The sequence below is a fragment of the Trichechus manatus genome, unplaced genomic scaffold (genome assembly GCF_000243295.1).
Source record: "Trichechus manatus latirostris isolate Lorelei unplaced genomic scaffold, TriManLat1.0 scaffold00135, whole genome shotgun sequence".
Classification (NCBI taxonomy): domain Eukaryota; kingdom Metazoa; phylum Chordata; class Mammalia; order Sirenia; family Trichechidae; genus Trichechus; species Trichechus manatus.
The window spans coordinates 2,604,599-2,629,342 of record NW_004444071.1 but is presented as its reverse complement, the minus strand read 5'-3'; the positions used below and the strand labels follow the sequence as shown (position 1 = coordinate 2,629,342).

Sequence of the window (24,744 nt, the reverse complement as noted above, 5' to 3'; positions counted from 1 at the left end):
TGGTATAGCTTGACTGGTACTTAGAACACCAATGAAGGATGTCTTGACAAACCAAACGTCTTCCTATCTGGAATGCTCAATGACATAATTTACTATGTTGGCTCTATTCAACAAGCAGGGAATGAACTGTATTCTTCAAAGAGATAATAACAGAGCATGAGTACTGAGCAATCTGAGTGTTCCTCTAGAAGACACTGCTGCCTCTTCACTTCACCTGAGCAAAGCTCACGACGAATCACATCAGAGTTCATGGGCACTGGAGTAAATGACTAGTAAACCAGACTCATAAACTCAATGCTGTCGATACAGTGAGATTACACACCATTAATTAGTGTAAGAGTTTGATTTAAAGTCTTCAAAACTTTAAAACATACCTGTTTATTTCTTTTTGCACACAAAATAATTTACTCATAAAAGTAACTTCTATTTACAGAACTCTAACAGAATACTTTCAAAACTTGAAAATAAATATCACTTGTGTTGTCATTCTGCATTTTCCAGAGAAAATAAACCTTATTGGCATATAATGTTCTATCAAAATGGAAAGCTAAGTAAGTATGCTTTGCTTTTCACAATAGAAATAAGTATTCATGCTATCAGCCTTGAGAAATCACCTCATTGATAGGGAAAATCTGCTGGAAAATGGAATCACTGGAAAAAAGGGGTCTGCTGCCATCTACTGAATGGCAATAGTAATGTGTCCTTGAGTATTAGCTACAAAGCTGAGTAACATGCTCTAATTTTAGCTACATGCAACAATACATGTATACATGTGGACAAGGCCTGATAATTACATGCAAAAACAAAAACAATGCTCTGTAAAGATGGAGGAAATGATGGTTATTCTTTGTTTTTTCTTTTAAATGCTATCCCACCTCTAAAGGAGAAGAAATACGGGAAGACTTTGGCAAACTGAGAATCTGAAAAGTTCCATGATTAAGAGTCAATCAGTTAGGATCTCTTACTCATGGAGACGCTGGTGGAAGACAGTTATGTCCTTGCATATTTATGGCAAGTCAGAATTAAAGATTTAACCTTTTATCTTACTATTTACATAAAAAGCTGGTTTATCTGGAGAAAAGAAAAAACAAACAAACCATCAACCCAGACTGCCAATAAAATGGCACTTAGGGACTACAATGATAATCGAGGCCCACCATGATGAACTGGAGGCACAAAAAACCATAAAGGGCTTTTTGATCAACAAAGAGTAATAGATGTTTGTTTGGTCGAGTTCACGCCCCAGACCTCCTTAATCCCAACAACGCTGGAGAACGTTCGGCCAGAGCCAAGCTATGATCCCAACAGCCTCGGAAGGTAGACTTTATGCAACGTTTTCATGGGCTGACAAGTTTTTTTTTTTTTTTTTGGTAGTAGCTTTCGAGAATATTACTCTCCTATAAGGCTAGGGTGCCCTGAGTACTAACAGGATGCCTAAGACATGCTTGCGGTGTCCTTTCCTTCATAACGCTTCTCACAATGTATAATTTGTTTCTCATTTGTCTCCCCTCAGAGGGCAGGGGCCTTGTCTCTTCTGTCCATCAGCATATACCCAGCACTAATAATGTCTGGCACATGGTAAGTGCTCAGTAAATCAGCTGGTTGAATGAATGAATCAATCTCATACAGTCCAACCAAACTAGCGGGAAAAGGGAAAAAACGTCTCACAAAAATGAAGATGACAATGATGAAAGGAAGCAGCAGCAATAGTTCCATCAATTAGGGGTGGACTTGATGACAAAAAAACTGCCATTGTTCAACAACTAATGACACTTGTTTGGAGATTTAAAATACTCGTAACATTTTAACTGAAAGTTAATACAAAAACATTGTATTCTCTGGAAGACTCATTTACAATTAAGTTAATGAAAGCCCTATTACTACACCAGGCTGTAAGAGAGGCTCAGTGTTCTGTTTGTTTCAAGATGGAGAAGAGTCTGCTGAGTATGCCAGGTGAATGTCCAGAGTCCCATAGAGGGAGCGGAGCACAGTGAGGACCTTTTCTTGAATGCTGTCAACTTGCTCACAAGGACAGTAATCATCTAGACTTGACCTGGAACCAAGAAGAGAAAGAGAAAGAAGAGAAATACATATAAACAGGATAAAACCATACTCTGCAGTAAGGAAAAGCCTGCATGTGTTGATTTCAACGTAAAATAGAAGGAATGAAGGTGTGTTGAATTTTGCAATTTTAATAACAGTTGAAAAGTTACTAGACTTCTACCCTGTGCCAAGTGCTTCCCATGAATTATGCTCTTTAACGTAATTCAACTTTATAGGTTCAGTTGCTATCCCTTCAAAGGAGTGAGAAACAGAGAAAGGTTAAGTAACTTATACAAGGTCACATCACTAGTAAGCAGGTGCTGGTGACAGGATTCGAACCTAGACAGTGTGCCTTCAAAACCCAAGTGATTCATTGCGAGACCACTGCTTCCCTGAAAAGGGAGATGCACCTTGGGAATACAGGGGTTTATTATTTCACTGACTGGACATCTTTCTTAATCTTAATTATATATATATTTGGGCTAGAAACTATGAGGGTGGTGGTTTTCCAACCGATAAAAGGGATCAACTTCTTAAAAAAACTGTTAACTAAATTACATAGTGTAAAGGATCCATGGGATGGTCCAAAATAAAATGTAAGAATGTGCTGGTGCTGAGAAGTTTCCTAGGCAGAAGAAGAAAAGAGCAAAGTGGGGTGGGTAAGAATCTGGATCTTGGGAGTGTTTCCAGAAATCACTAACTACAACCTGAGCTGCACTGGGCAGTTAAATGTCACTGCCAATTCCAGCTGGGTTAAGATGTGAACTTATTTGATCAGTGTCTCCCGGTTCTAGACTGGGATGAGGAAAGCTATTGATAGGATGGATTGGAAAGAGCAGCATAGAGATCTTTATAGAGGGAGATGGAATTACAGTTATCTATCATACTCCTATCACAAGTATTTCAGACCTAAAGAAAACCTGTAAGACCTATGATAAACTTACTCCATACCTGATGATGAGGTTATTTCTGAGGCTTAATGTTAGTACTTAATACACAATGAATGATATCGAGCAACTTTAGGTTACTAAATACTGTCTAACATATACATATAAAGATCTAGTTTAAGACAGTGTCATATGTAAAAATTTAATTTACAAGCCTTAACAATTAAGGGGCATGTAAATTCTTTCCAATAGATTTCCGGCTTCTTTAAAACACTAGTAGAGTGGTTTGTGATGGAAGCTACCTCCAAGACGGTGTTTTAGAAATCTGTTGATACATTTTTGATTGTCACAATGACTAGAGGAATACTACTTGCATTTAGGGGGTCAAAACAGGAGGGTAGGGCTGTAGAAAGCTTGCAACACGCAGGATAGTCCTGCAATATGAGTAACTGTCCTGCATCCTGCATAATTTCCAAAGCCCACTGAGAACTCACTTAAGTGAAAGACCTGTTTACAATTTTTTGAGCCGAGAACTCAACACTCCTTTATATATACACAAAGTACTTTAAAAGTTGTTTTAATATGAACTGAATTTTCCAGAAACATGACTACTCTTTGAATTGAGGGAATACTGAACTTTAAATTCAGAACTTCAATAACTGGAAAAACCACCCATGCCACTCTGCAGTGTTGCTCATGGTATCTGAATACAACACACTGATACTTGTTACATTTAGTGATTCTCTGTAAAGATGAAAGTCTACAGTGGCATTTTAATACATATTATTTTATTATCAACTACTTTGTTTCTCCTTTACATTATAATGATATTTTGTGTGTGTGTATGTATATACATTTAAATTATGTGTATAAACCTGTTGTCTTAGAGGTGATTCTGACTCATGGTGACCTCATGTGTTCAGAGTAGAACTGCTCCATAGGGCTTTCTTGGCTGTAATCTTTTACGGAAGCAGATTGCCAGGCGTTTCTTCTGTGGCACTGCTGGGAGGGTTCAAACCACCAACCTTTAGTTTAGTAGTTGAGTGCAAACAGTTTGCAGCACTCAGGAACCTTAAATTAAGTGTATAAAGCCCAAACTCATTGCCGTCAAGTCGATTCCGGCTCATAGCAACCCTATAGGGCAGAGTAGAACTGCCTCATAGTTTCCAAGGAGCAGTTGGTGGATTTGAACTGCTGATCTTTTGGTTAGGAGCTGTAGCTCTTAATCACTGCACCACCAAGGCTCCTAATATATGTATAAATATATATGTAAAATAATTATATAAAATCATAATATAATGATTAAAAGAATTCAATGTGTTTATGTTTTAAAGAAAATAGTTCTTAAAGTGAATATACTATATTACATAAATATTCTTATTATTGGCCTAAGTATTTAAAGTACTTCTTTTAGAACCTCACAGTTCAATATAAAATCAGGCTAAAGATTAACACAGGACAGAAAGTTAGCTTTATTAAATTGTTGTAGCTATTCAGCACATTAGTATGTTCAAATATAAAAATGGCAGCAGCTAAGTATTCATTTATAGGACACAGAAATGTAAATTCTTGGGTTCATCTGAATAATATCACCAACTTCAAACATAAAACAATAATAACTGTACATTGTTTGCCTACTATCGCTAATAGGAAAGAGAAAATACAACATCTAAATTTCGACCCAAGAGGATAAAAAATAATATTAAGTATTACTGTATAGTTTCCCATTTCTGCTGTAAAAAAATTACCACAAACTTATTGGCTTAAAACAACCAAAATTTATTCTCTTACAGTTCTGGAGGTCACAAGCCCTAAAATCAAGGTGCTGGCAGGGCTGCGTTGTTCCTTCTGTAGGCTCTAGGGGAGAATCTGTTTCCTACCTTTTCTAGCCTCTAGAGGCTGCCTGCTTCTGGGCTCACGGCCCCATCCTCCACCTTCAAAGCAAGCAGCATATAGCATCTTCCAGTCTCTCTGACTCTGACCCTCTTGCTTCCCTCTTATAAGAACCTTTGTGATTCCTCTGGGCCCATTCAGATAATAAAGGATAATCTCCTCATCTTGAGGTCCTTAAACTGATCACATCGGCAAAGCCCCTTCTGTCATATAAGGTAATACATTTACAGGTTCTGGGGACTCTACAGGTGGGGGTGGGGGGGGCATTGTTCAGCCTACTAAACTTACCTTGCAATTGTCACAAGTGTAGGTTTTGGTAAGTGTTTCAGTAAACAATATACAGACTGAATAAGAGACTCTATTTCTTGTTCTGTGCTGACGTGGTGAGGAAGTTCTGAATAATCACAGGTCAGACCAGCCTGGTGAACCTGAAAACAAAACAGCTAAAATTTACACTGTGAGATGAGCCTGGTGTTTTTAAGAGTCTTTAATCATTAATGGCCTTGTTGACAAATCTTTCTATTTTTTAATATTTTTTGGATTGGGACTTTTTTGTTCTTTAACAGCTTCTGTGTTAATACAAGTTATCTGTTCTCTCAAGTTTTGGTAGAATTGGCTTGTACACTGGTTTTGGCCTGAGGCCTTTTTCAGGAATAATTTTTCTACTAATTCTTTATTTTATGATTATTGCATCATCCAGTTTCGTTATCTCCTCGAGTCAATTTTCATAATTCACATTTTTTAGTGAATTATGCACTTCACCTAGATTTTAGAAGTTACTGAGATAAAACTGTATGTAATAGTCTCATCTTACCTTTTCAACAAACTGTTTTATCTACTTTTCAAAATCATGCACATAATGCTACATTTGAAGCTTCGAGAGGGTACTACAAGGGAAAATCTTCCTATCTTATTTCACTTACTGTTAAAAGTTGCTTGTGTTATCTTTTATATTTAACCAATATCTACGTATCTACTTTGAATGGCATTCTAGTCTTAGCACTAAGCTAAATATGTCTACAAGCTAGAACTGGCTCACAGGTTGCCATTTTGCAACCTCTGTTTTAAAGTTTTGAAAACTAGAACTCATATCTGTCACAGTTTTGCCTAGAGTACATAAGTACAAAGCATGGAAAAAATTTTTAATAATTTACTAGTTAATTAGAGGCTTTGGATACACTCAAAGATTTAACTGGCAAAGACCAGTCAATGTAGTAAAATGACAGATTCTGCATGTTCTTTTGCACTAACATGATTAAACCACACAGTGTTCTAACAGTGCGGCTGTAGACACATATATGATTACATAACATGTGACTAAGCCCATGCCAGAGCCCTGGTGGTGCAGTGGTTAAGAGCTTGCCTGCTAACCAAAAGGCTGGCAGTTCAAATCCACCAGCCACTCCTTGGAAACCCTATGGGGCAGTTCTACTCTGTCCAATAGAGTTGCTATGAGTTGGAATCGACTCGATGGTAATGGGTTTGGTTTTTTGGTTTTAAGCCCATGCCATTCGTCCTTCCATAAACCAGAGCTTCAAACTAAAACTAGTTCATTCTGGTTCAACTCCCTCCTGAAATTTGCATTTCTACCCCAGATATGCTGAATCAGAATCTACAGCTTAACAAGATACCCATGTGATTCTTGCGTATAATAACAAGATCCCCAGGTGATTCTTATGTATAATTTATTATCACTTGGGGATTTTGTTAAAATGTAGATTCTGATTCAGTATATCTGGGGTTTAAAAAAAAAGAGAAAATTCTCAGCAGAGGGTCAAACCAGTTCAAAACCCTGCCAAAAACATTGCATTAAAAGTCCCCAATAACCAAAAAAAATCCAGATGCAATGTAGTGATTAAAGCAGATCTGCCTGAAGACACGTTCAATATCACATGCCCTCCAAGCATCTTCAAATCCTAAGTCTCTTCCAACTCTATCATTCTTAATCATTACCATTTTAGAAAAGGGTGGGTTGTGGATTAGCTCAGGTTTAACCAAAATAGTCTTCTGCTGGTATCTCTTATCCTTCTAAATTTGGCATTAAATCAAATACTTAGACTTCAGTTCACATTAGGTGGCTGGACTGTATTCCAAAACAACACAAAACAAAAACACAACCTATTGAAGAACTAGACTAAGAGGCAGAAGACTTAGGGGTCTTAGCCCTGTCATAAAACCTCGGGAAAGTTACTTAGACTCTTCAAGCCTTAGTTTTTTTATCTCTAAGTACTGGGTCAAATGTGAAAATATGTGCTTCAGAGACAGTAAAATGATATAAAAATAAAAGAAATTATGATTAAAAATATCATCTTTTGCCATAGCATTCAGCTCACTGTTGACAAAGTCAGTTACACAGCCATGGCTCCCTCTGCTTGCTTTCTTTTTTGGTTTTCCAGCCAAAACAATTTTCAGAGAGAGGGAAAGGAAGGATGAGGAAGGGAAGATAAATATGAATGAAGACTCAACAACTTTAGAAATAGTGTACTTTCTACTTTGTGGTGAGAGATCCAACCAGACTCTGGCTCACCCCTTCTATCCAATATGTGGAACTTTTGCCTCACACATAAAACTGGGAAAAGAATATTTTGTAGGGAAACTTTTCCAGTGTTCTGGCTTCTAAAAAGTATGTATTTTTAACTTATTTCTTCTGTCAATAATTCATTCAGAGTTCCCAGGAACACAAATAAAAATGAGTCATTTTAACAAAGAGCAAACTTTTCTACCTAGAAAATTTTCTTTATAAACGGTCAGTTTTATACTTCAATATAAATTATTTACCATTTCATAGTCTGGCACTGCCATCCGTTTTTTCAAACTCCGTATAAGCGGAACTAGTGACTCCATTCTGGAAAAAAGCCATGGCCTCTCAATTAAACATCATAACCATCTCAACAAAAATTACAGTAGTAAATGATATATTATACTTAAAATTTATCATTAACAATGTTTTATATGATGCTTATGAAATAAAAGATAAAGGTGTTCAAATATTATCTTAAAATATTAAGAAATAAATGTTCACTACTGTTTTCTCACCCAAAAGATTACATTGTGTTAAAGGCTGAAAAACAGCACTCAAGAAAATGAGATTTTCTTCCTCTTTAAAGATGGAAGTTCTACTGTGACTTTAAAAAATATTCTGATCAGCAGGAAAACTAAGTGCTTTTAGTACACTGATAAAAAAGATACACAGTTTCCCAAAAGTAAAAGAAAACAATAAGGGACACATTTATTGACATATACAATTATAAGCAGAAAGGTGCTAAATTATACATTAACAATGGTACTTTTATTTAATTTAGCTAGAGCTCTTCGGAAGCTCTGATTAATGTTTTTGGTATCTTAATGCCTCCTCCCTCTCCGTCCCTGCAGTATCACTAAGTGGCTGGAAGGGAAAAAAGAAAGAAAAAAAGAGGCACAGAGGTCTGCCTTGCCACTCATCCTGTTACTTCTTCATTTATATTAATGATACTTTCTGGGCCCAAAGCATCCACCTACTCTACTTCCTTAAAAGTGAAGACTTCCCCATGCTGAGGGACTGGCCCTTCAGGGGCGAGGTTAGTTTGAGGAGACTTTTTGTGGCACTGTTCCCCCTTTTCCTTTGTACTACTCTTCCCCCCACTCCAATTCCAACCACAGTCTAAACTCACTGCTGTGGCAGTCTCACTGTTTCTTCCAGTCTGAGACATTTTAATATGCTGACTTTTTCATCAGTTCACTAAAACTCCCTGCACTGACTAACAGCTAACAAGGCATGCCAGCAGCCAGGGTGGGTTTCAGCGCAAGATGGCCCCATCTATGGGCTACAGGATTCACGATACTGAGGTTTTCAGGCATGCTTGTTTATTGCTTAAGTTTTAAACTTGAGACTTTATGAAATTACCAAACAGTAGGTACTTTTCAGTATTTCAATATTTCTAGGAAGACTCACGTCAGGTGACTAATTTATAATCCTAATTTCATCAAGGATGGAATTATTTTTTAGGACTAGCCCCCTATACTGGAGAGAAAACGCATTAACTGATGTTAGAGTACTTGATCAGTATTTACTGATGTGACTACTACTGTTACAGATTATTCTTCTACACCACTGCTTTTCTTAGGGACAATAATTTGAAGTTTTATGATATTTACATTAGAGGGATGTTTCTGAATATTTATTTTTCTGAATAATTTATTTTGAAGTAAAAATTAAAAACAATACTTTGAATAGCTAATATATGCACTTAAACAAAATATGAATCAAGGAAAATTCGAAGTTGTCAAAAATGAAATGGAACAATAGAAGATCGATATCCTACGCATTAGTGAGCTGATAACCAAATGCAGAAATTATCGAACAATATCATTAATATCACATGCAAGCAAAATTCTGCTGAAAAGCATTAAAAAATGGCTGCAGCAGTGTATCAACAGGGAACTGCCAGAAATTCAAGCTGAAGAGAATGTGGAACCTAGGATATCATTGCTGATATCAGATGGATTCTGGCTTAAAGCAGAGAATACTAGAAAGATGTTTACCTGTGTTTTATTGATTCTGCTAAGGCATTCAACTGTGTGGATCATAACAAATTATGGATAACATTGCAGAGAATGGCAATTCTGGAACACTTAATTGTGTTCATGAGGAATCTGCACATGGATCAACAGGCAGTCATTCAAACAGAACAAGGGGATACTGCATGGTTTAAAGTCAGGAAAGGTGTGCATCAGAGTTGTATCCTTTCACCATACGTATTCAATCTGTATGCTGAGCAAATAATCTCAGAAGCTGGACTACATGAAGAAGAACATGGCATCAGGAATGGAGGAAGACTCATTAACAACCTGTTATGCAGATGACACAACCTTGCTTGCTGAAAGTGAAGAAGACTTGAAGCACTTACTGATGAAGATCAAAGACCATAGCCTTCAGTATGGATTACACCTCAACATAAAGAAAACAAAAATCCTTACAACTGGACCAATAAGCAATATCACGATAAACAGAGAAAAGACTGAGGTTGTCAAGGATTTCATTTTACTTGGATCTACAATCAACACCCATGGAAGCAGCACTCAAGAAATCAAAAGACGCACTACACTGGGCAAATCTGCTGCAAAAGACCTCTTTAAAGTGTTGAAAAAGAAAAATGTGACCTTGAGGACTAGGGTGTGCTTGACTCCAGCCATGGGATTTTCAATGGCCTCATATGTGTGTGAAAGCTGGACAATGAATAAGGAAGACTCAAGAAGAACTGACGCCTTTTAATTGTGGTGTTGGTGAAGAATATCGAATATACCATGGACTGCCAAAAGAATGAACAAATCTATCTTGGAAGAAGTACATCCAGAATGCTCTTAGGAGCAAGGATGGTGAGACTATGTCTCACATACTTTGGACATGTTATTAGGAGGGATCAATCCCTGGAGAAGGACATCATACTTGGTAAAGAAGAGGGTGAGCGAAAAAGAGGAAGACCCTCAAGGAGATGGACTGACACAGTGGCTGCAACAATGGGCTCAAGCATAACAATGATTGTGAGGATGGTGCAGGACCAGGCAGTGTTTCGTTCTGTTGTGCACAAGGTTGCTATGAGTCAGAACCGACTCGACAGCACCTAAAAACGACAGTGAGCTGAAAATGGACTGGTATTGGCCATTTTGAATTGGACAATCACATGGTTACTATGCCAGGAATGGCAAACTGAAGAGGAATGGTGTCACATTCCTTATCAAAAGAACATTTCAAGATCTATCCTGAAATACAACGCTGTCAGTAATAGGATAATATCCACACACCTACAAGGAAGACAAGTTAATACGACAATTATTCAAATTTACACGCCAACCACTAATGCCAAAGAGGAAGAAATCGAAGATTTTTGCCAATTTCTGCAGTCTGAAATTTATCAAACATGCAATCAAGGTGCATTGATAATTACTGGTGATTGGAATGCAAAAGCTGGAAACGAAGAAGGATCAGTAGCTGGAAAATATGGCTTCGGTGACAGAAATGACACTGGGGATTGCATGATAGAATTTTGCAAGACCAACGACCCATTCATTGCAAATAACATTTTTCAACAACATAAATGGCGACTATACACGTGGACCTCACCAGATGGAAGACACAGAAATCAAATTAACTACATCTGTGGAAAGAGACGATGGAAAAGCTCAGCATCATCAGTCAGAACGAGGCCAGGGCTGACTGTGAACAGACCATCAATTGCTCACATGCAAGTTCGAGATGAAGCTGAAGAGAAAATTAAAACAAGTCCACAAGAGACAAAGTATGACCTTGAATATATCCCACCTGAATTTAGAGACAATCTTCAGAATAGATTTGACGCATTTAATACTAATGACTGAAGACCAGATGAGTTGTGGGATGACATCAAGGATGTCATACATGAAGAAAGCAAAAGGTCATTAAAAAGACAGGAAAGAAAGAAAAGACCAAAATGGGTATCAGAAGAGACTCTGAACATAGAGAAGGTAAAGTGAATGGAAGAAATGATAAAGTAAAAGAGCTTAACAGAAGACTTCAAAGGGCAGCTTGAGAAGACAAAGTAAAGTATTATAATGAAATGTACGAAAACCTGGAGTTAGAAAACAAAAAGGGAAGAACATGCTTGGCATTTCTAAAGCTAACAGAACTGAAGAAAAAATTCAGGCCTTGAGTTAGAATACTGAGGATTTTATGGCAAAAAAATTGAATGATGCAGGAACCATCAAAAGAAAACAGAAAGAATACAGTCACTGCACCAAAAAGAATTGGTTGACGTTCAACCATATTTTAGGAGGTAGCATATGATCAGGAACCGATGGTACTGAAGGAAGAAGTCCAAGCTTCATTGAAGGCACTGGTGAAAAACAAGGCGCCAGGATTTTATGGAATACCAATTGAGATGTTTCAACAAACAGATGCAGCACTGGAAGCGCTCACTCGTCTATGTCAAGAAATTTGGAAGTCAACTACCTGGCCAACCAACTTCCACAAAGACATTTATTGCCATTGATTTGATTCTGACTCAGCAACCCTACAGGACAGAGTAGAACTGCCCTATATGGTTTCCAAGGCTGTAACCTTTATGGGAGCAGATGGCCATATCTTTCTCTTTCTGGTGGGTTTGAACTGCTAACTTTTTAGTTTGCAGAAGAGTGCTTTAACCACTGTGCCACCAGGGCTCCCTGGCCAACTGATTGACAGAGATCCATGTTTGTGCCCATTCCAAAGAAAGGTGATCCAACCAAATGCGGAAATTATCCAACAATATCATTAATATCATATGCAAGTAAAATTATGCTGAAGATAATTCAAAAATGGTTGCAGCAGTACATACAGAGGGAACTGCTGGAAATTCAAGTTGGATTCAGAAGAGGATGTGGAATGAGGGATATCACTACTGACATCAGATGGATCTCGGCTGAAAGCAGCAAATACCAGAAAGATGTTTACCTGTGTTTTACTGACTATGCAAAGGCATTTGACTTTGTGGATCATTTAACAAATTATGGGTAACAGTGCAAAGAATGGGAATTCCAGAACACTTCATTGTACTCATGCAGAACCTGTACATAGAGGAAGAGGCAGTCCTTTGAACAGAACAAGAGGATACTGTAGGAAACTTGTGTGTCAAGGTTGTATTTACCATACTTATTCAATCTATTTGCAAGCAAATAATCCAAGAAGCTGGACTATATGAAGAAGAATATGGCATCAGGATTAGAGAAAGATTCATTAATAACATGTATTTTGCAGGTGACACAACCCTGCTTGCTGAAAGTGAAGAGGACTTGAAGCACTTACTGATGAAGATCAAAGACTACAGCCTTCAGTATGGACTACACCTCTATGAACATAAAAAAAAAAAAATCTTCACAACATCATGATAAACAGAGAAGAGACTGAAGTTGTCAAGGATTTCATTTTATAATCAATGCTCACAGAAGCAGCAGTCAAAAAATCAAACGATACATTACACTGGGCAAATCTGCTGCAAAAGACTTCTTTAAAGTGTTAAAAAGCAAAGATGTCACTTTGAGGACTAAGGTGCACCTGACCATGGTATTTTCAATCACCTGATATGCATGCGAAAGCTGGACAATGAAGAAGGAAGACCAGAGAAGATTTGATGCCTTTGAATTATGGTGCTGGTGAAGAATATTGACTATACCACAGACTGCTAGAAGAATAAACAAATCTGTCTTGGGAAAAGTACAGCCAGAACGCTCCTTGGAAGCAAGGATTATGAGACTTCACTTCGTGACATACTTTGGACATGTTATCAGGAGGGATCAGTTCCTGGAGAAGGACATCATGCTTGGTAAAGTAGAGGGTCAGCGAAAAAGAGGAAGATCCTCAACAGGATGGACTGACATAGTGGTTGCCAACAATGGACTCAAACACAGCAAGGACTGCGAGGATGGCACAGGACTGGGCATTGTTTTGTTCTGTTGTGCACAGGGTTGCTATGCAACCCACTTTACGGCACCTAACAGAACAAAACACAAAACAATATATGCACATAGCAGAACAGAAGGTATTTTTCCCTCGTATACTTAATCTTTCAGTTATACAATTCTCTCCCCAGAGGCAACCACTGTTCAAGTTTGTTCTGAATTCCTCTAGAGATCTAATGAATTATTTTCAATAACTATAACATGACAAATCATAGTAACTATTCATGTTCTGGCCCCAAAGAACAATGATTCTAACTCCCCATTTTGATGTTCCTGTCTTATGACTGACCTCTTGTATTTACACCATAGAGAATAATCTCACAGTTTTAGGAGATCAATTTTTAAATAAGCTAGTTCTTGTCTTCCTATGCTCACGGGAATCAAAAGTTTATGTGAGTATTTTATTTTAGTTTTCTAGCCTTTTGAATTTTCATGATTTAAAGAATTCTTTTAGAGAAAAGTAACGACAATACTCATGTCAATATTCCCTCAAGTCAGCTTCAACACCAAATGCATTCTTAATTAAGTGCCCCAAATCAACACATCATCACTCTAAAAGGACTTCTTGCTCCACACTTTCAAAGAAAAGTTAACCAAGAGAGAATTGGTCAAATGAATGACCTGATGAAGAATCCAGCTTTCAAATTCTGCTCTTTCATGTCATGAGCATGTTGAAAATAAACTCTTCTACTTGTAGCTGGGCTATTCTTAAAAAGAGGCCAGTTTTCACATTGTAATCCACTTGTCAAGTAATCTATTTTTCAGTTGATAATATTTTTTTTTTAGTCATTTAGACGAGGCACTATCTCATTCATATTTAATCCTCTGTAACACCTACCACAATATCTTGTACAGTGAAACCTGTGAGAGCCGGAACTGAATGGGACTGCCTTGTTTTTCTGCAAGTTTTCTGCTTTTGATAGGATGCAGTCGTACCACTTTTCTATTGCTTGTATTAGTGGAAAATATTTGAGTTTTCCTTCTCTGATAGGTTTTTGCCTTACAGATTCCCGCTTCTGCAGGTTTTATTGTACACTGTGGCAGCTACAGCACAATGATTAAAAGCCTGGCCACTTACTATATGATTTTGGGCAACTTATCGAACCTTGGTTTCCTCAGTTTCCTCATCTATAACATGAGTATAATAATACTGAAACCGTAAAATTGTTAAAAGGAATAAATGAGTCAGTGCAACTAAAAATCTCAGAATCGTACTGCATACACAGTAAACCCTCAATAAATATTAGCTACTGTTAATAAATATGTGTTAAATTTAATACTTTTTTTTTTTTTTTTAGCAATTTATCTAGCAGGCTTAGCAACCTGGGACTGCAAGCTAGCAGAATAAGAGGAAAAATGTTTGGGGTTCTTACCCAGGGTTTGAAGCCCATCTCTGTATAGTGTCTTCATCATCACAATCACACAAATCAGCAAAGGTAGCTTCTAGATCTTCTAACTGATGAGTTCGAGTATCAACACAGTCTACTAGATCTTCCTTTAAAAACACATTTGAAAGCTGAGATTATTTAGTTAATTATTTCAAAAGACAAAGGAGATTTCATTACAATGAAAATCTTGGTTCAGTTTGTTAAAATATGATTTTCAAGTATTAACCATGGGCTTCACCAATAAACACCCACACAGACACACATACACACACAAACACAAAGAATTTCAACAGTCCTTTGAGATCACTCAAATAAGCTGTAAGGTATTATTATATACACAACAAATAGATGATACCCCAAAGAAACAAATGGAGGATACCTGTGTTAGGTTGGTGCCAGGCTTTTTAAACTGATATAGCTCTTGTAGGATTTTGTACTCTTCCTGGAAAACAAAACAATCCATATACCAGAAAAGAAACGAATTTTTTACGATGATATGCTTTAAGTGAAACACAACTTAGCCTCGGCTCTGATACAAGGAGAATACCTTAGATGATTATTTAAAGGTTATTCTGGGAGAATCAGGCTAAATATATTATTTTAGATTTCTATTGTAAATATTGGAGCCCTAGTGGTGCAGTGGTTAAGAGCTACGGCTGCTAACCAAAATGTTGACAGTTCTATTCTGTCCTATAGGGTTGCTATGAGTCAGAATTGACTCCATGGCAATAGATTTTTTGTTTTTTTTTTTAATCATGAATATTAAAGAGCCCTGGTGACCCAACAGTTAAGCTCTTGGCTGCTAACTGAAAGGTCACTGGTTTGAATGCACCAGCAGCTCTGTGGGAGAAAAGACTCAGCAACCTGCTCCCATAATGATTACAGCCCAGAAAACCCCATCGGGAGCTTCTAGTCTGTCATAAAGATTTGCTATGAGTTGGATTCGACTTGACAGCACACAACAACATTATTGTAAATATTATCATCTCTTCAGGGCAACTCTATCCAGCTGGGTATGATGACAATAATGCATAAAAATTAGCTAGGGAAGACTTGGTGGCCTATGGGTTATGAGATGAATGATTTCTAATAGTATTTCACTATATAGATGGACACATCCTAGGATCAAAACAGATTTCAGCTATATATAGGAAATACGTTGTTGTTGTTAATTGGATGGTTATAAAGGTCACCAGCTCCACATACAATGGCAAGAGGAAGGGAGAAATTTTTCTCCCTTATTTGCAAGTTGGAAGAACACTCTAGGTCCCCCATTCTTGCTCCAGATTACACTTCATCCCCAAATCTTAACTATTTTTAATCATTGCCTACTAGAAGTCTTTTACAGATAAATCACAATGGTTTCTGATATACATATATAATAAAGTGCAACACCATCACCACCAGCATCATTAGCAATCAAATACTGAACATAGGCAGACCTGCATCTAAGACCTGCAGAGGTACACTAACGATCACAGACCTGATTACAGCTACAAATAGTGGCATGTGTAACGAAACACCTCCTTGTTAAATGAAAAATCTGTAACAGAGGGTTTTATATGCATAGAACATCTCTGGCTACGGTATTTATTTGTGAGGTAAGGAACTGAGGGAATGGGGATAGGACTAAAATAGGTATTTTTCAATGTTCATGCATTTGTATGATTTTATTTTTTTCAACCACTCATGTACATATTTTCCTAATTAACAGATGAAAATAATGAATAGTATCCAGAGCAGGGCTTGACAAATCACAACTTAGCGTTTTCATATGGTCCTCGAGTTAAGAACGGGTATTGAGTTTTAAAAGTTTAAAAACAAAACATAACAAAAGTAAAGATTATGTGAAAGAGGCTGTATGTGGCCCCACAAACATAAAATAATTACTATTTGGCTGTTTGTAGAAAGTTTGCCAATCCCTGATCTAGAGAAATATGGTATAATTATCAAGATCTGTATTTTAAAAACACCTTATTTACCTGAGTGAACATTTCTTTGAAAGGATTCTTGACTGAAAAAAAATCTAAGTCAATATCTAAAACAAATGCATCCCCCTTCTTCAAAATTTCCAGAACTTCCCTAGTTTTGACTGCAGTCTGGCATTCCTGACTCTCAGAACATGAACATGATGGTTCCAGGCAAGCTTGGCCACTTTTCTGTGTCACTGTGTCCTTTTCCAGTCCTTCTGAATAAGAGTCACAGTTAGGAGAGGCGGTGCTTTCCGCATCTTCCAGTGCTAGCTTTGGCTTCTTAGCAGAAGAGACGGCGTCATTTCCTTCTTGGTTGTTACAGAGTTTGTAAGGTTTTACCATAATTACATCCAAATGTAAAGGTTTTTGGTTCTCTAGCTGGTCTTCAGGTACATAAAGACCATCACTTAGGAAGTAATGATCTGTACTTGTAACCCTGGATCAGAGGAAAAAACGATTTTTAAAGAAAAATGAACCAATGAACTGATACTTCACTATGGCATTGCAGAAATACAAGAAAGGACACATTGGACAAAACCTGAGAGTTGACTCCAATATTTGTGCCTCCTGTTTTTCTACAGAAATAGGATCCCCCAAATGGTTAGCTGGGCACACAACTGCCTAAAGTAAAGATGACATTTCATGGTCTACCTTGCTGCTAGATGTGGCCATTTGGTTGAGAACAGAAGTGTAAAAAGCCTTGCTCTCCCCTTCTCTGCCGACTAGAATGAGAACATGGTAGTGGCCTGCCACCTTGGACTATAAGGGCAACATTCTAGAGATGGTGGAGCAAAAATATAGACAGAAGCAGGGACCCTCAAACTGTAGAGCTGTGACATAAGCCTTGGACTGTCTGTGTGAGTTCTAATATGAGAAAGAAATAAGCTACCCTGTTTAACCCAGTGCTACTCTGGATCTCTCTCATAGCAGCTGAGTCTTTATCCAAAATAACACTTAGAGAAAAGTGACATTTGGAAATAATTCCTTTTAACAGAAGTGCCCTGTTATGGATTGAATTGTGTCCTCCCCAAAATATGTGTTGTAAAACCTAATGCTTATATCTGTGGTTATAATCCCATTTGGGAATGGGTTTTCTTTGTTATAAGTGGCCATATCACTGTAGGGCGTGTTTTAAACCAATCACCACTGACATATAAAAAGAGCAGATTTGGACAGAGAAGGTAGCAGAGACAGGGGAAGGTAGATACCATGCCACATGAAGATCACCAAGGAGTCAAGAAATAGAAGTTGAAAAGAGACAAGGACCTTCCCCCAGAGCCGAAAGACAGAGAAAGCCTTCCCCTAGAGCTTGCACCCTGAATTTGGACTTCTAGCCTCCTAAACTGTGAGAAAATAAAGTTGTTTGTTAAAGCCACCCACTTGTGGTATTTCTGTTTTAGTAACACTAGAAAACTAAGACATGCCTTCTGCCATGTTTCAAAGCTTCATTAACCTTTATATAATATTTTTAATATGAATAAAACCTAAACCAAACCCTTTGCTGTCAAATCGACTCATAGTGACTTCAAAAAAAAAAAAAAAAAAAATCTTGCACATTTGTAGAATGCATTTCACAAGTTGTGGTCTTCTGACTTTAGACACATCAGCATAGTATGCCCTGGTAACTACTTTGAATAGTGAAGCCCAATGCTTCTTCCAGAGGCAGGTCCCATTAAACTAAAATAAGTTAATATTTATGTCCCTCCCCCAGCATATATAGCTGTAAATTTAAAAAGGCATAATTTTCCAAAAAGATTAATCACATAATAAAACTAATGCCCAAGCTTATTAAAAAGTGTACCATCCTAAGAAAGACAAAGGCTGTATCCCCCAATCTAAATCTGTATTCTTCTAAATAGCAGAAGTTTTACTTTGTTCATACCTATACAAGGGAGCTCTGGTGGAGCAATGGTTAAGTGCTTGGCTGCTAAACAAGTTGGCAGTTCAAACTCACACACTGGCTCCACAGGAGGAAGACCTGGCGATCTGCTTCTATAAAGATTACAGCCAAGAAAACCCTATGGGGCAGTCACTCTTTTACATGGGGTCGCTATGAGTCTGAACCGACTCAACGGCATTCAACAACAACAACATACGTACAAACACACATGTGTATCTCCGACTGCATATATGTATGTAAGTGTGTCTCTTCCATATGTTTTCACTTGCAGGATTAACTAAAATTATGAGATCAAAACCTTCCTAATATTGTTACCACACATTGAGTTTCAAGTGTCTATTTAAGATTGCTCAAAATTATATGATTTTTCAGAAACCTGCTACAGGTTATGAGTTGGAATCAACACGACAGCACCAGGTTTTGTACGTACCCACTTAAGTACCCAATACAAGTCCTACCACTCTTTCACAAATACCAGTATAAAAGTATTTCACCATATACTGAATCTTAATTCTTTACTTTTTTTATTATATCCATTTTCACATATATATAACAAACTTATTTGTGCAAGTGATATGAACACATACAACAAAAGTTAATTGTATCATTAAAGATAGATCAGAAATAAAAAGTATTATTTTCAATGAGAAAGTCTGCATTTCATTTTCAATGTATTATTATTTCATCCCACTATCCTTCAGGTTCTAGAAAGTTACGGTTACACCGATTAAAATATTCATCCCATCACAATAAAATTTAGAAAGTCAAGAATATTCTGGTATTTCTAAGGGTATTACTGTATCACAAGATACACAAAACATTGGTTAAAAAGTTTACACAACAAAAATAGTTGTACATGTAACACTAGTGGAGAATGCCGTAATTTAAGTAATTACCTAAAGCTAATCATATTAATTATAATTTATAATTATGTTATACTTTATTATAATTAAGTTGAATCAAATAATGATTATAATACAGCTATTAATTATAATTTATAATTATAATCACATAATCACATTACTTTCATTTTACTTGGATCCACAATCAACACCCATGGAAGCAGCAGTCAAGAAATCAAACCATGTATTGCACTGGGCAAATCTGCTGCAAAAGACCTCTTTTAAGTGTTGAAAAGCAAACATGTCACTTTGAGGACTAATGTGCACCTGACCTAAGCCATGGTATTTTCAATAGCCTCATACGCATGTGAAAGCTGGACAATGAATAAAGGAAGATGGAAGAAGAATCTGATGCTTTTGCATTATGGCGTTGGCGAAGAATATTGAATATACCGTGGGCGGCCAGAAGAACGAACAAATCTATCTTAGAAGAAGTACAGCCAGAATGTACCTTAGAAGCAAGGATGGAGAGACTTTGTCTCATGTATTTTAGATATGTTATCAGGAGGGACCAGTCCCTGGATAAGGACATCATGCTTGGTAAAGTAGAGGGTCAGCAACAAAGAGGAAGACCTTCAACAAGATGGAATGATACAGCGGCTGTGACAATGGGCTCAAGACTAACAATGACTGTAAGGATGGCACAGGACTGGGCAGTATTTTGTTCTGTTGTACACAGGGTCATTATGAGTGGAACCGACTTAATGGCACCTAACAACAACAATCATATTAATAAAACTAAAACTTCAAATCTAGTTATTCAGCCATTGGGTTTATTAAAAAAAACAAAGTGAGATAATTTTGTTCTTTCACTGCTAATTGCTAAATTTAGCAAACAACTGTCACATTGGGAGGAAACAGCAAAATGTATCAGTAAATACGTAACATCAACGATTTAATGGTGTTACTCATCAGTGGAATGAGAATTCCAGAAGATGAAGATTATGGTATTAAAAAACTAACTTGACCAGCAACAAAATACAAATGGTGTGTGAAGGTGCTCAAGAGATTGAAAACCTGTTTCTGGTGTTTTGAGAACTCTTCTTGGAGGAGTTGAGGATTACTCTGATCCCAATTGCATGCAGAGAAACTTATGAAGTAATTAGAGGGATCCAAAATAAAATAAAAGCATTCAACCAATCTCATTTACTACTCATAAAAAAGAGAAAATTACCTGATTGTTGTGGTAGACGTGTCTTTGCCTACTAAAAAGTGATGTTTGCCCTCTTTAATTTGCTGAGCCCATGTGGGATGAAGCCATATTATGTGAGAAAAATGGCCAGCATAAACTGCAGGCATAATCCAATTCTCAATACTTAATTTTCTGGAAAAAAAAATGAGAGAAGAAACATTAAAACTAGTCATGAGTATACTTTTTCAAAATAAATTTTCTCTGTGAAAATATTTTAAGATAGCAGGTCTCAAAGTCTGTCTGAGAACGCTTGGCGGTTGGGGGAGAGAGGTCCCCTGACACCTTTTCAGAGTGTTCACTAGGTCAAAACTATTTTCATAATACTAAGGTACCATTTGCCCTTGGCACTGTATTGACGTTTGCACTGATGGTGAACAAGCAATGGTGGGTTGGTGTCTTGAGATTAATCAAAGCACTGGCACCAAACTCTTCTAGCAGTCATCATGTTCCACCAAACACAACAACAAAAAAGCCAGTTTCACTTAAGGATGTTCTTCATGATTTTATTAAATCTTGATCCTTGAAGTATACACTTTTAAGTATTCTGTGTGGCAAAACTGGAAGTGCATATAAAGCACTTCTGCTACGTACTTTGAAGTACAATGGTTGCCTCAAGGAAAGGCACTTGTGTGATTGAACTGTGAGCTAAACACAATTTTTTCTTGAAAGGACTGACCGACAACTACGGTTATTTAGACTCGAATCTCAATTGTTGGATTCTACATTCCAACTAACCTTTAAGAAACTACTGCTTGTTAAGTTTTGGTGTAGTGCCAAAGAATATTCACAATTATCAAAAAGGCTATGAAAATTTTCTTTTTCTAATCACCTATCTTTGAAAGCCTGAATTTTCCTCACATACTCCAACCAAAACAACATATGGCAACAGATTTAATGCAGAAGTACATGAAAATCCAGCTGTCTTCTATAAAGGGAGATATTAAAGAGATCTTCAAAAAATGTAAACAATGCCAGTCTTCTCACTAAATTTTTTGGTTCTGGAAAATACCTTTATTTTACATAAGAATATCATACCTATGTTAACGAGTAGTGGGTTTATGATTATTATTTTGAAATGAATTAATATTTTAACATTTCCTAAGTTTTAATTTGAAATATGCCAAGTATTGATAGCTAAAACCTATATTTAAAGAGCTCAATAATTTTCAAGGGTGTAAAGGGGTCCTAAGGCCAAAAAATTTAAGAACCATTATTCTAAGACTAATTATACAGTTCTGCATACCTGCCTCATAATTCTTTCTTCAATTTCTAAAATATAAAACCTCCAAATATGTAAGAAAGTAATGACAATGGGTATAGCTAAATTTCTTTAGGAATTAAACTCCAAACTGGAGTTTTGGAAAGTAAACTAAAAAAATGTAGTAGTAGTAAAATTAACTCACGAAAGTCAAGTATCTATCTTTTAACTTTATATTATAACACAGCAACATTACTGTTATGTAACTTTTTATATTACATAAGCAGGCTACATTCTAATAATTATATACATGAGGAATACTGACAGAATTTCAGGGAACTTTATTCACAGAAGCGAGGCTAGTAAGTAGTTATTAGGTAGATCCTTCCTGAAGAATGGAGTGCAAACTACCAAGTTTACTTCCATCTCTATGATTTTATATAACTGAACGTCAACAGGGTTTGTGACCTGAAAATAAACAAATCGAGCAGTAGGAAGGACTCAATCCTGGGAGGGAGAGGATAAGAAATTAAAAAATGTGTTGCTTATACAATTATTAAACTATGCGTTTAGATAAGACATGCTTTCTTGTGCCTCAGTATCCAGACTTTTAAAAGGGACAGAGACAACTGGGTCAGATAATTTCTCCTCTACTTCTAAAATCATATATTCTACATCAGGGGTCGCAAACTTTGGCTGGGCTACTGTTTTCGTAAATAAAGTTTTACTGAAATACAGCCACAGTCATTTGTTTAAAGTGTCTATGGCTGCTTTTGTACTACAAAGGCAGAGATAAATAGTTACAACAGAGGCTATATGGCTACCAAGCCTAAAATATCTACCATCTGCCTCTTTAAGAAAAGTCTGCTCGCACTATTCTAAATAAAACCTAAAAGGCAAGCAAAACAAAATAAAAATCCTTGCGTTTAGCAAAGTCTATTTTCCTTAATTCTTGCCTTCTGTGCGGGAGACCTACGTTGGATTCCCAGCCAATGCACCTCATGTACAGTGTCACCACCCATCTATCAGTGGTAGAGGCTTATGTGTTGCTACGATGCTGAACAGGTTTTAGCAGAGCTTCCAGACTGAGACAGACTAGGAAGAAAGGCCTGGTGATCTACTTCTGAAAATCAGTCAATGAAAACCCTATGGATCACAACCGTTTGATTCTGGGGATGGCACAGGATCAGGCAGCATTTTGTTCCATTGTGCATAGTGTCACCATGAGTCAGAGGCCACCTCAATAGCAGCTAACATCACCATTTATCAGGGCAATTATATTTCAAGTGCATAAAAGGTCATTAACAAACATCACATATTACCCAAAGAGTGTTTCCTTGTCAAACACAGTGTCTGCTGGCATATTGACAGGAATAAGGAGATCCGGATGCGAATCAAAATGTACAAAACTTATATCACTGGCAGGAAGATGCTTTGAGCCAATGGCCCGGTATATAAAAGGCAGAACCTGTAGAGACATACACACATACATATTCAGAATTGGCACTGAAATCATGAGCACACACTCAACTGCAGATTGAAAAATACTGCTAAACATATCTTCACAAAACTTGTTAGACAGCAAACAAGTTGTTATAAAGTGAGGCAATATAAAATAAGTTTATCGTAGATGATTCAGATAACTATCTCAAGGCTTATTTTTTCCTGAAGACTTCGAACTTACTCCTCCAAAGGCTTAATGAACAGCTCTAGCTGCCATCCAGCCACTACCTCAAGCTCAACAGGTAACGTGGGGAAACCAGGACTGGGGCTCAGGAACAAAGTGGGTTAATTCTCAGTTCTGACATTAACTGTGTGTTCAAGCTACTCAGCTTTTTCCATTCTTTTAGGATGGCGGGGAGGGGCTAAGCGGTCTGTAAGGCTCTTTCTCCTTTCATATTCTCTGCAGTTCTAGTTTGAAAACGGAATTTGAAAGTACCGCCTAACCCAGTTTCCCTGTTCTCTCAGGCTCACAGACACTATGTCTAGGTCCTGAGAAATCCTTTCTCTTTAACTTCTCCATCCATAAATCCAGATCACCCTCTTCCTCTCTCATATCCAGAGAACCCCCAAGGCCTATTAATGCTGACCTTGGAAACATTTCTTAGATCCATCGCCACTTTATTAGGCTTCCAGAAGTCCGGATTAAGGCACTAATTTAGCTAAAGTAGCAAAAGATACTCTCTTTAGTGTTTATATATGCCGAGCACCGTATTAAGAGACGTATGTACACAATATGCACACAATAATACTCCTAATGGCCCCAGGAATGGTGGGATTATTGTCACTATTTCACAGATGAGGAACAGTATGCACAGGGCTTGGACCACCTGTTTCAACAAATGTTAGAACGGAGACCCAGGTCCTTAGCATAGCGCCTTCCTCTAAACAGCGGGACTGGGATGGAGAAGCCGAAGAGAGTTCCTCAGAAACTAGCGTTAATGCGCAGATTGAGAACGCCAGGCTCTGCTTGCAGACCGTCCGGGATCGAATCCCGGCGACACCAGTGTTTGGTTGTGGGAGCACTTCATAAACGTCAACTCCTATTCTCTCAAGTCAGCTGCTTTAGTGTCTTTCCCTACAGCCAAGGAACCCGCAGGTCATCTCTGCCTCCAATCCTAATCTCTGCCTTGCACTTGTCCTCGGAGCTCCAGTGCTCGGGGCGGTACTGCCCCCAAGCGCGCGGCGGCCGCCAACTCACCTCCTGATGATCCTCCGCCACCCACACCGGGAGCTCGGAGTAGCGCCGGAGGCGAACGCGCTCTCTCGCGGAGTCACTCATGTTTTCGCGCTTTCAGGGTTCCAGGTGGGGTTCCAGGGGGCCGGAGGAGCCGGGCGAGGACCCGGGACAGCCCGAGCCGCGGCCGCAGCCGCCGTCCCCAGCGGAAACGCGCGCTCACCCGGTTGCGGTTCCGGATTG

General features: G+C 37.8%; 1 protein-coding gene across 1 annotated transcript; it reads right to left on the bottom strand.

The window, feature by feature from the left end:
• Nucleotides 1-331: 331 nt before the first annotated feature.
• On the bottom strand, nucleotides 332-24,651 carry CUNH5orf22 (chromosome unknown C5orf22 homolog). Its single transcript, XM_004385221.2, has 9 exons — nucleotides 24,526-24,651; nucleotides 23,147-23,292; nucleotides 20,609-20,758; nucleotides 16,642-17,068; nucleotides 15,039-15,101; nucleotides 14,645-14,766; nucleotides 7,602-7,668; nucleotides 5,112-5,251; nucleotides 332-2,053 (listed from the first exon to the last, which is right to left on the bottom strand). Exons 1-9 carry the CDS (start codon nucleotides 24,604-24,606, stop codon nucleotides 1,921-1,923), a joined length of 1,329 nt encoding a protein of 442 aa, XP_004385278.1. The 5' UTR covers nucleotides 24,607-24,651; the 3' UTR covers nucleotides 332-1,920.
• Between the last annotated feature and the right edge of the window lie 93 nt (nucleotides 24,652-24,744).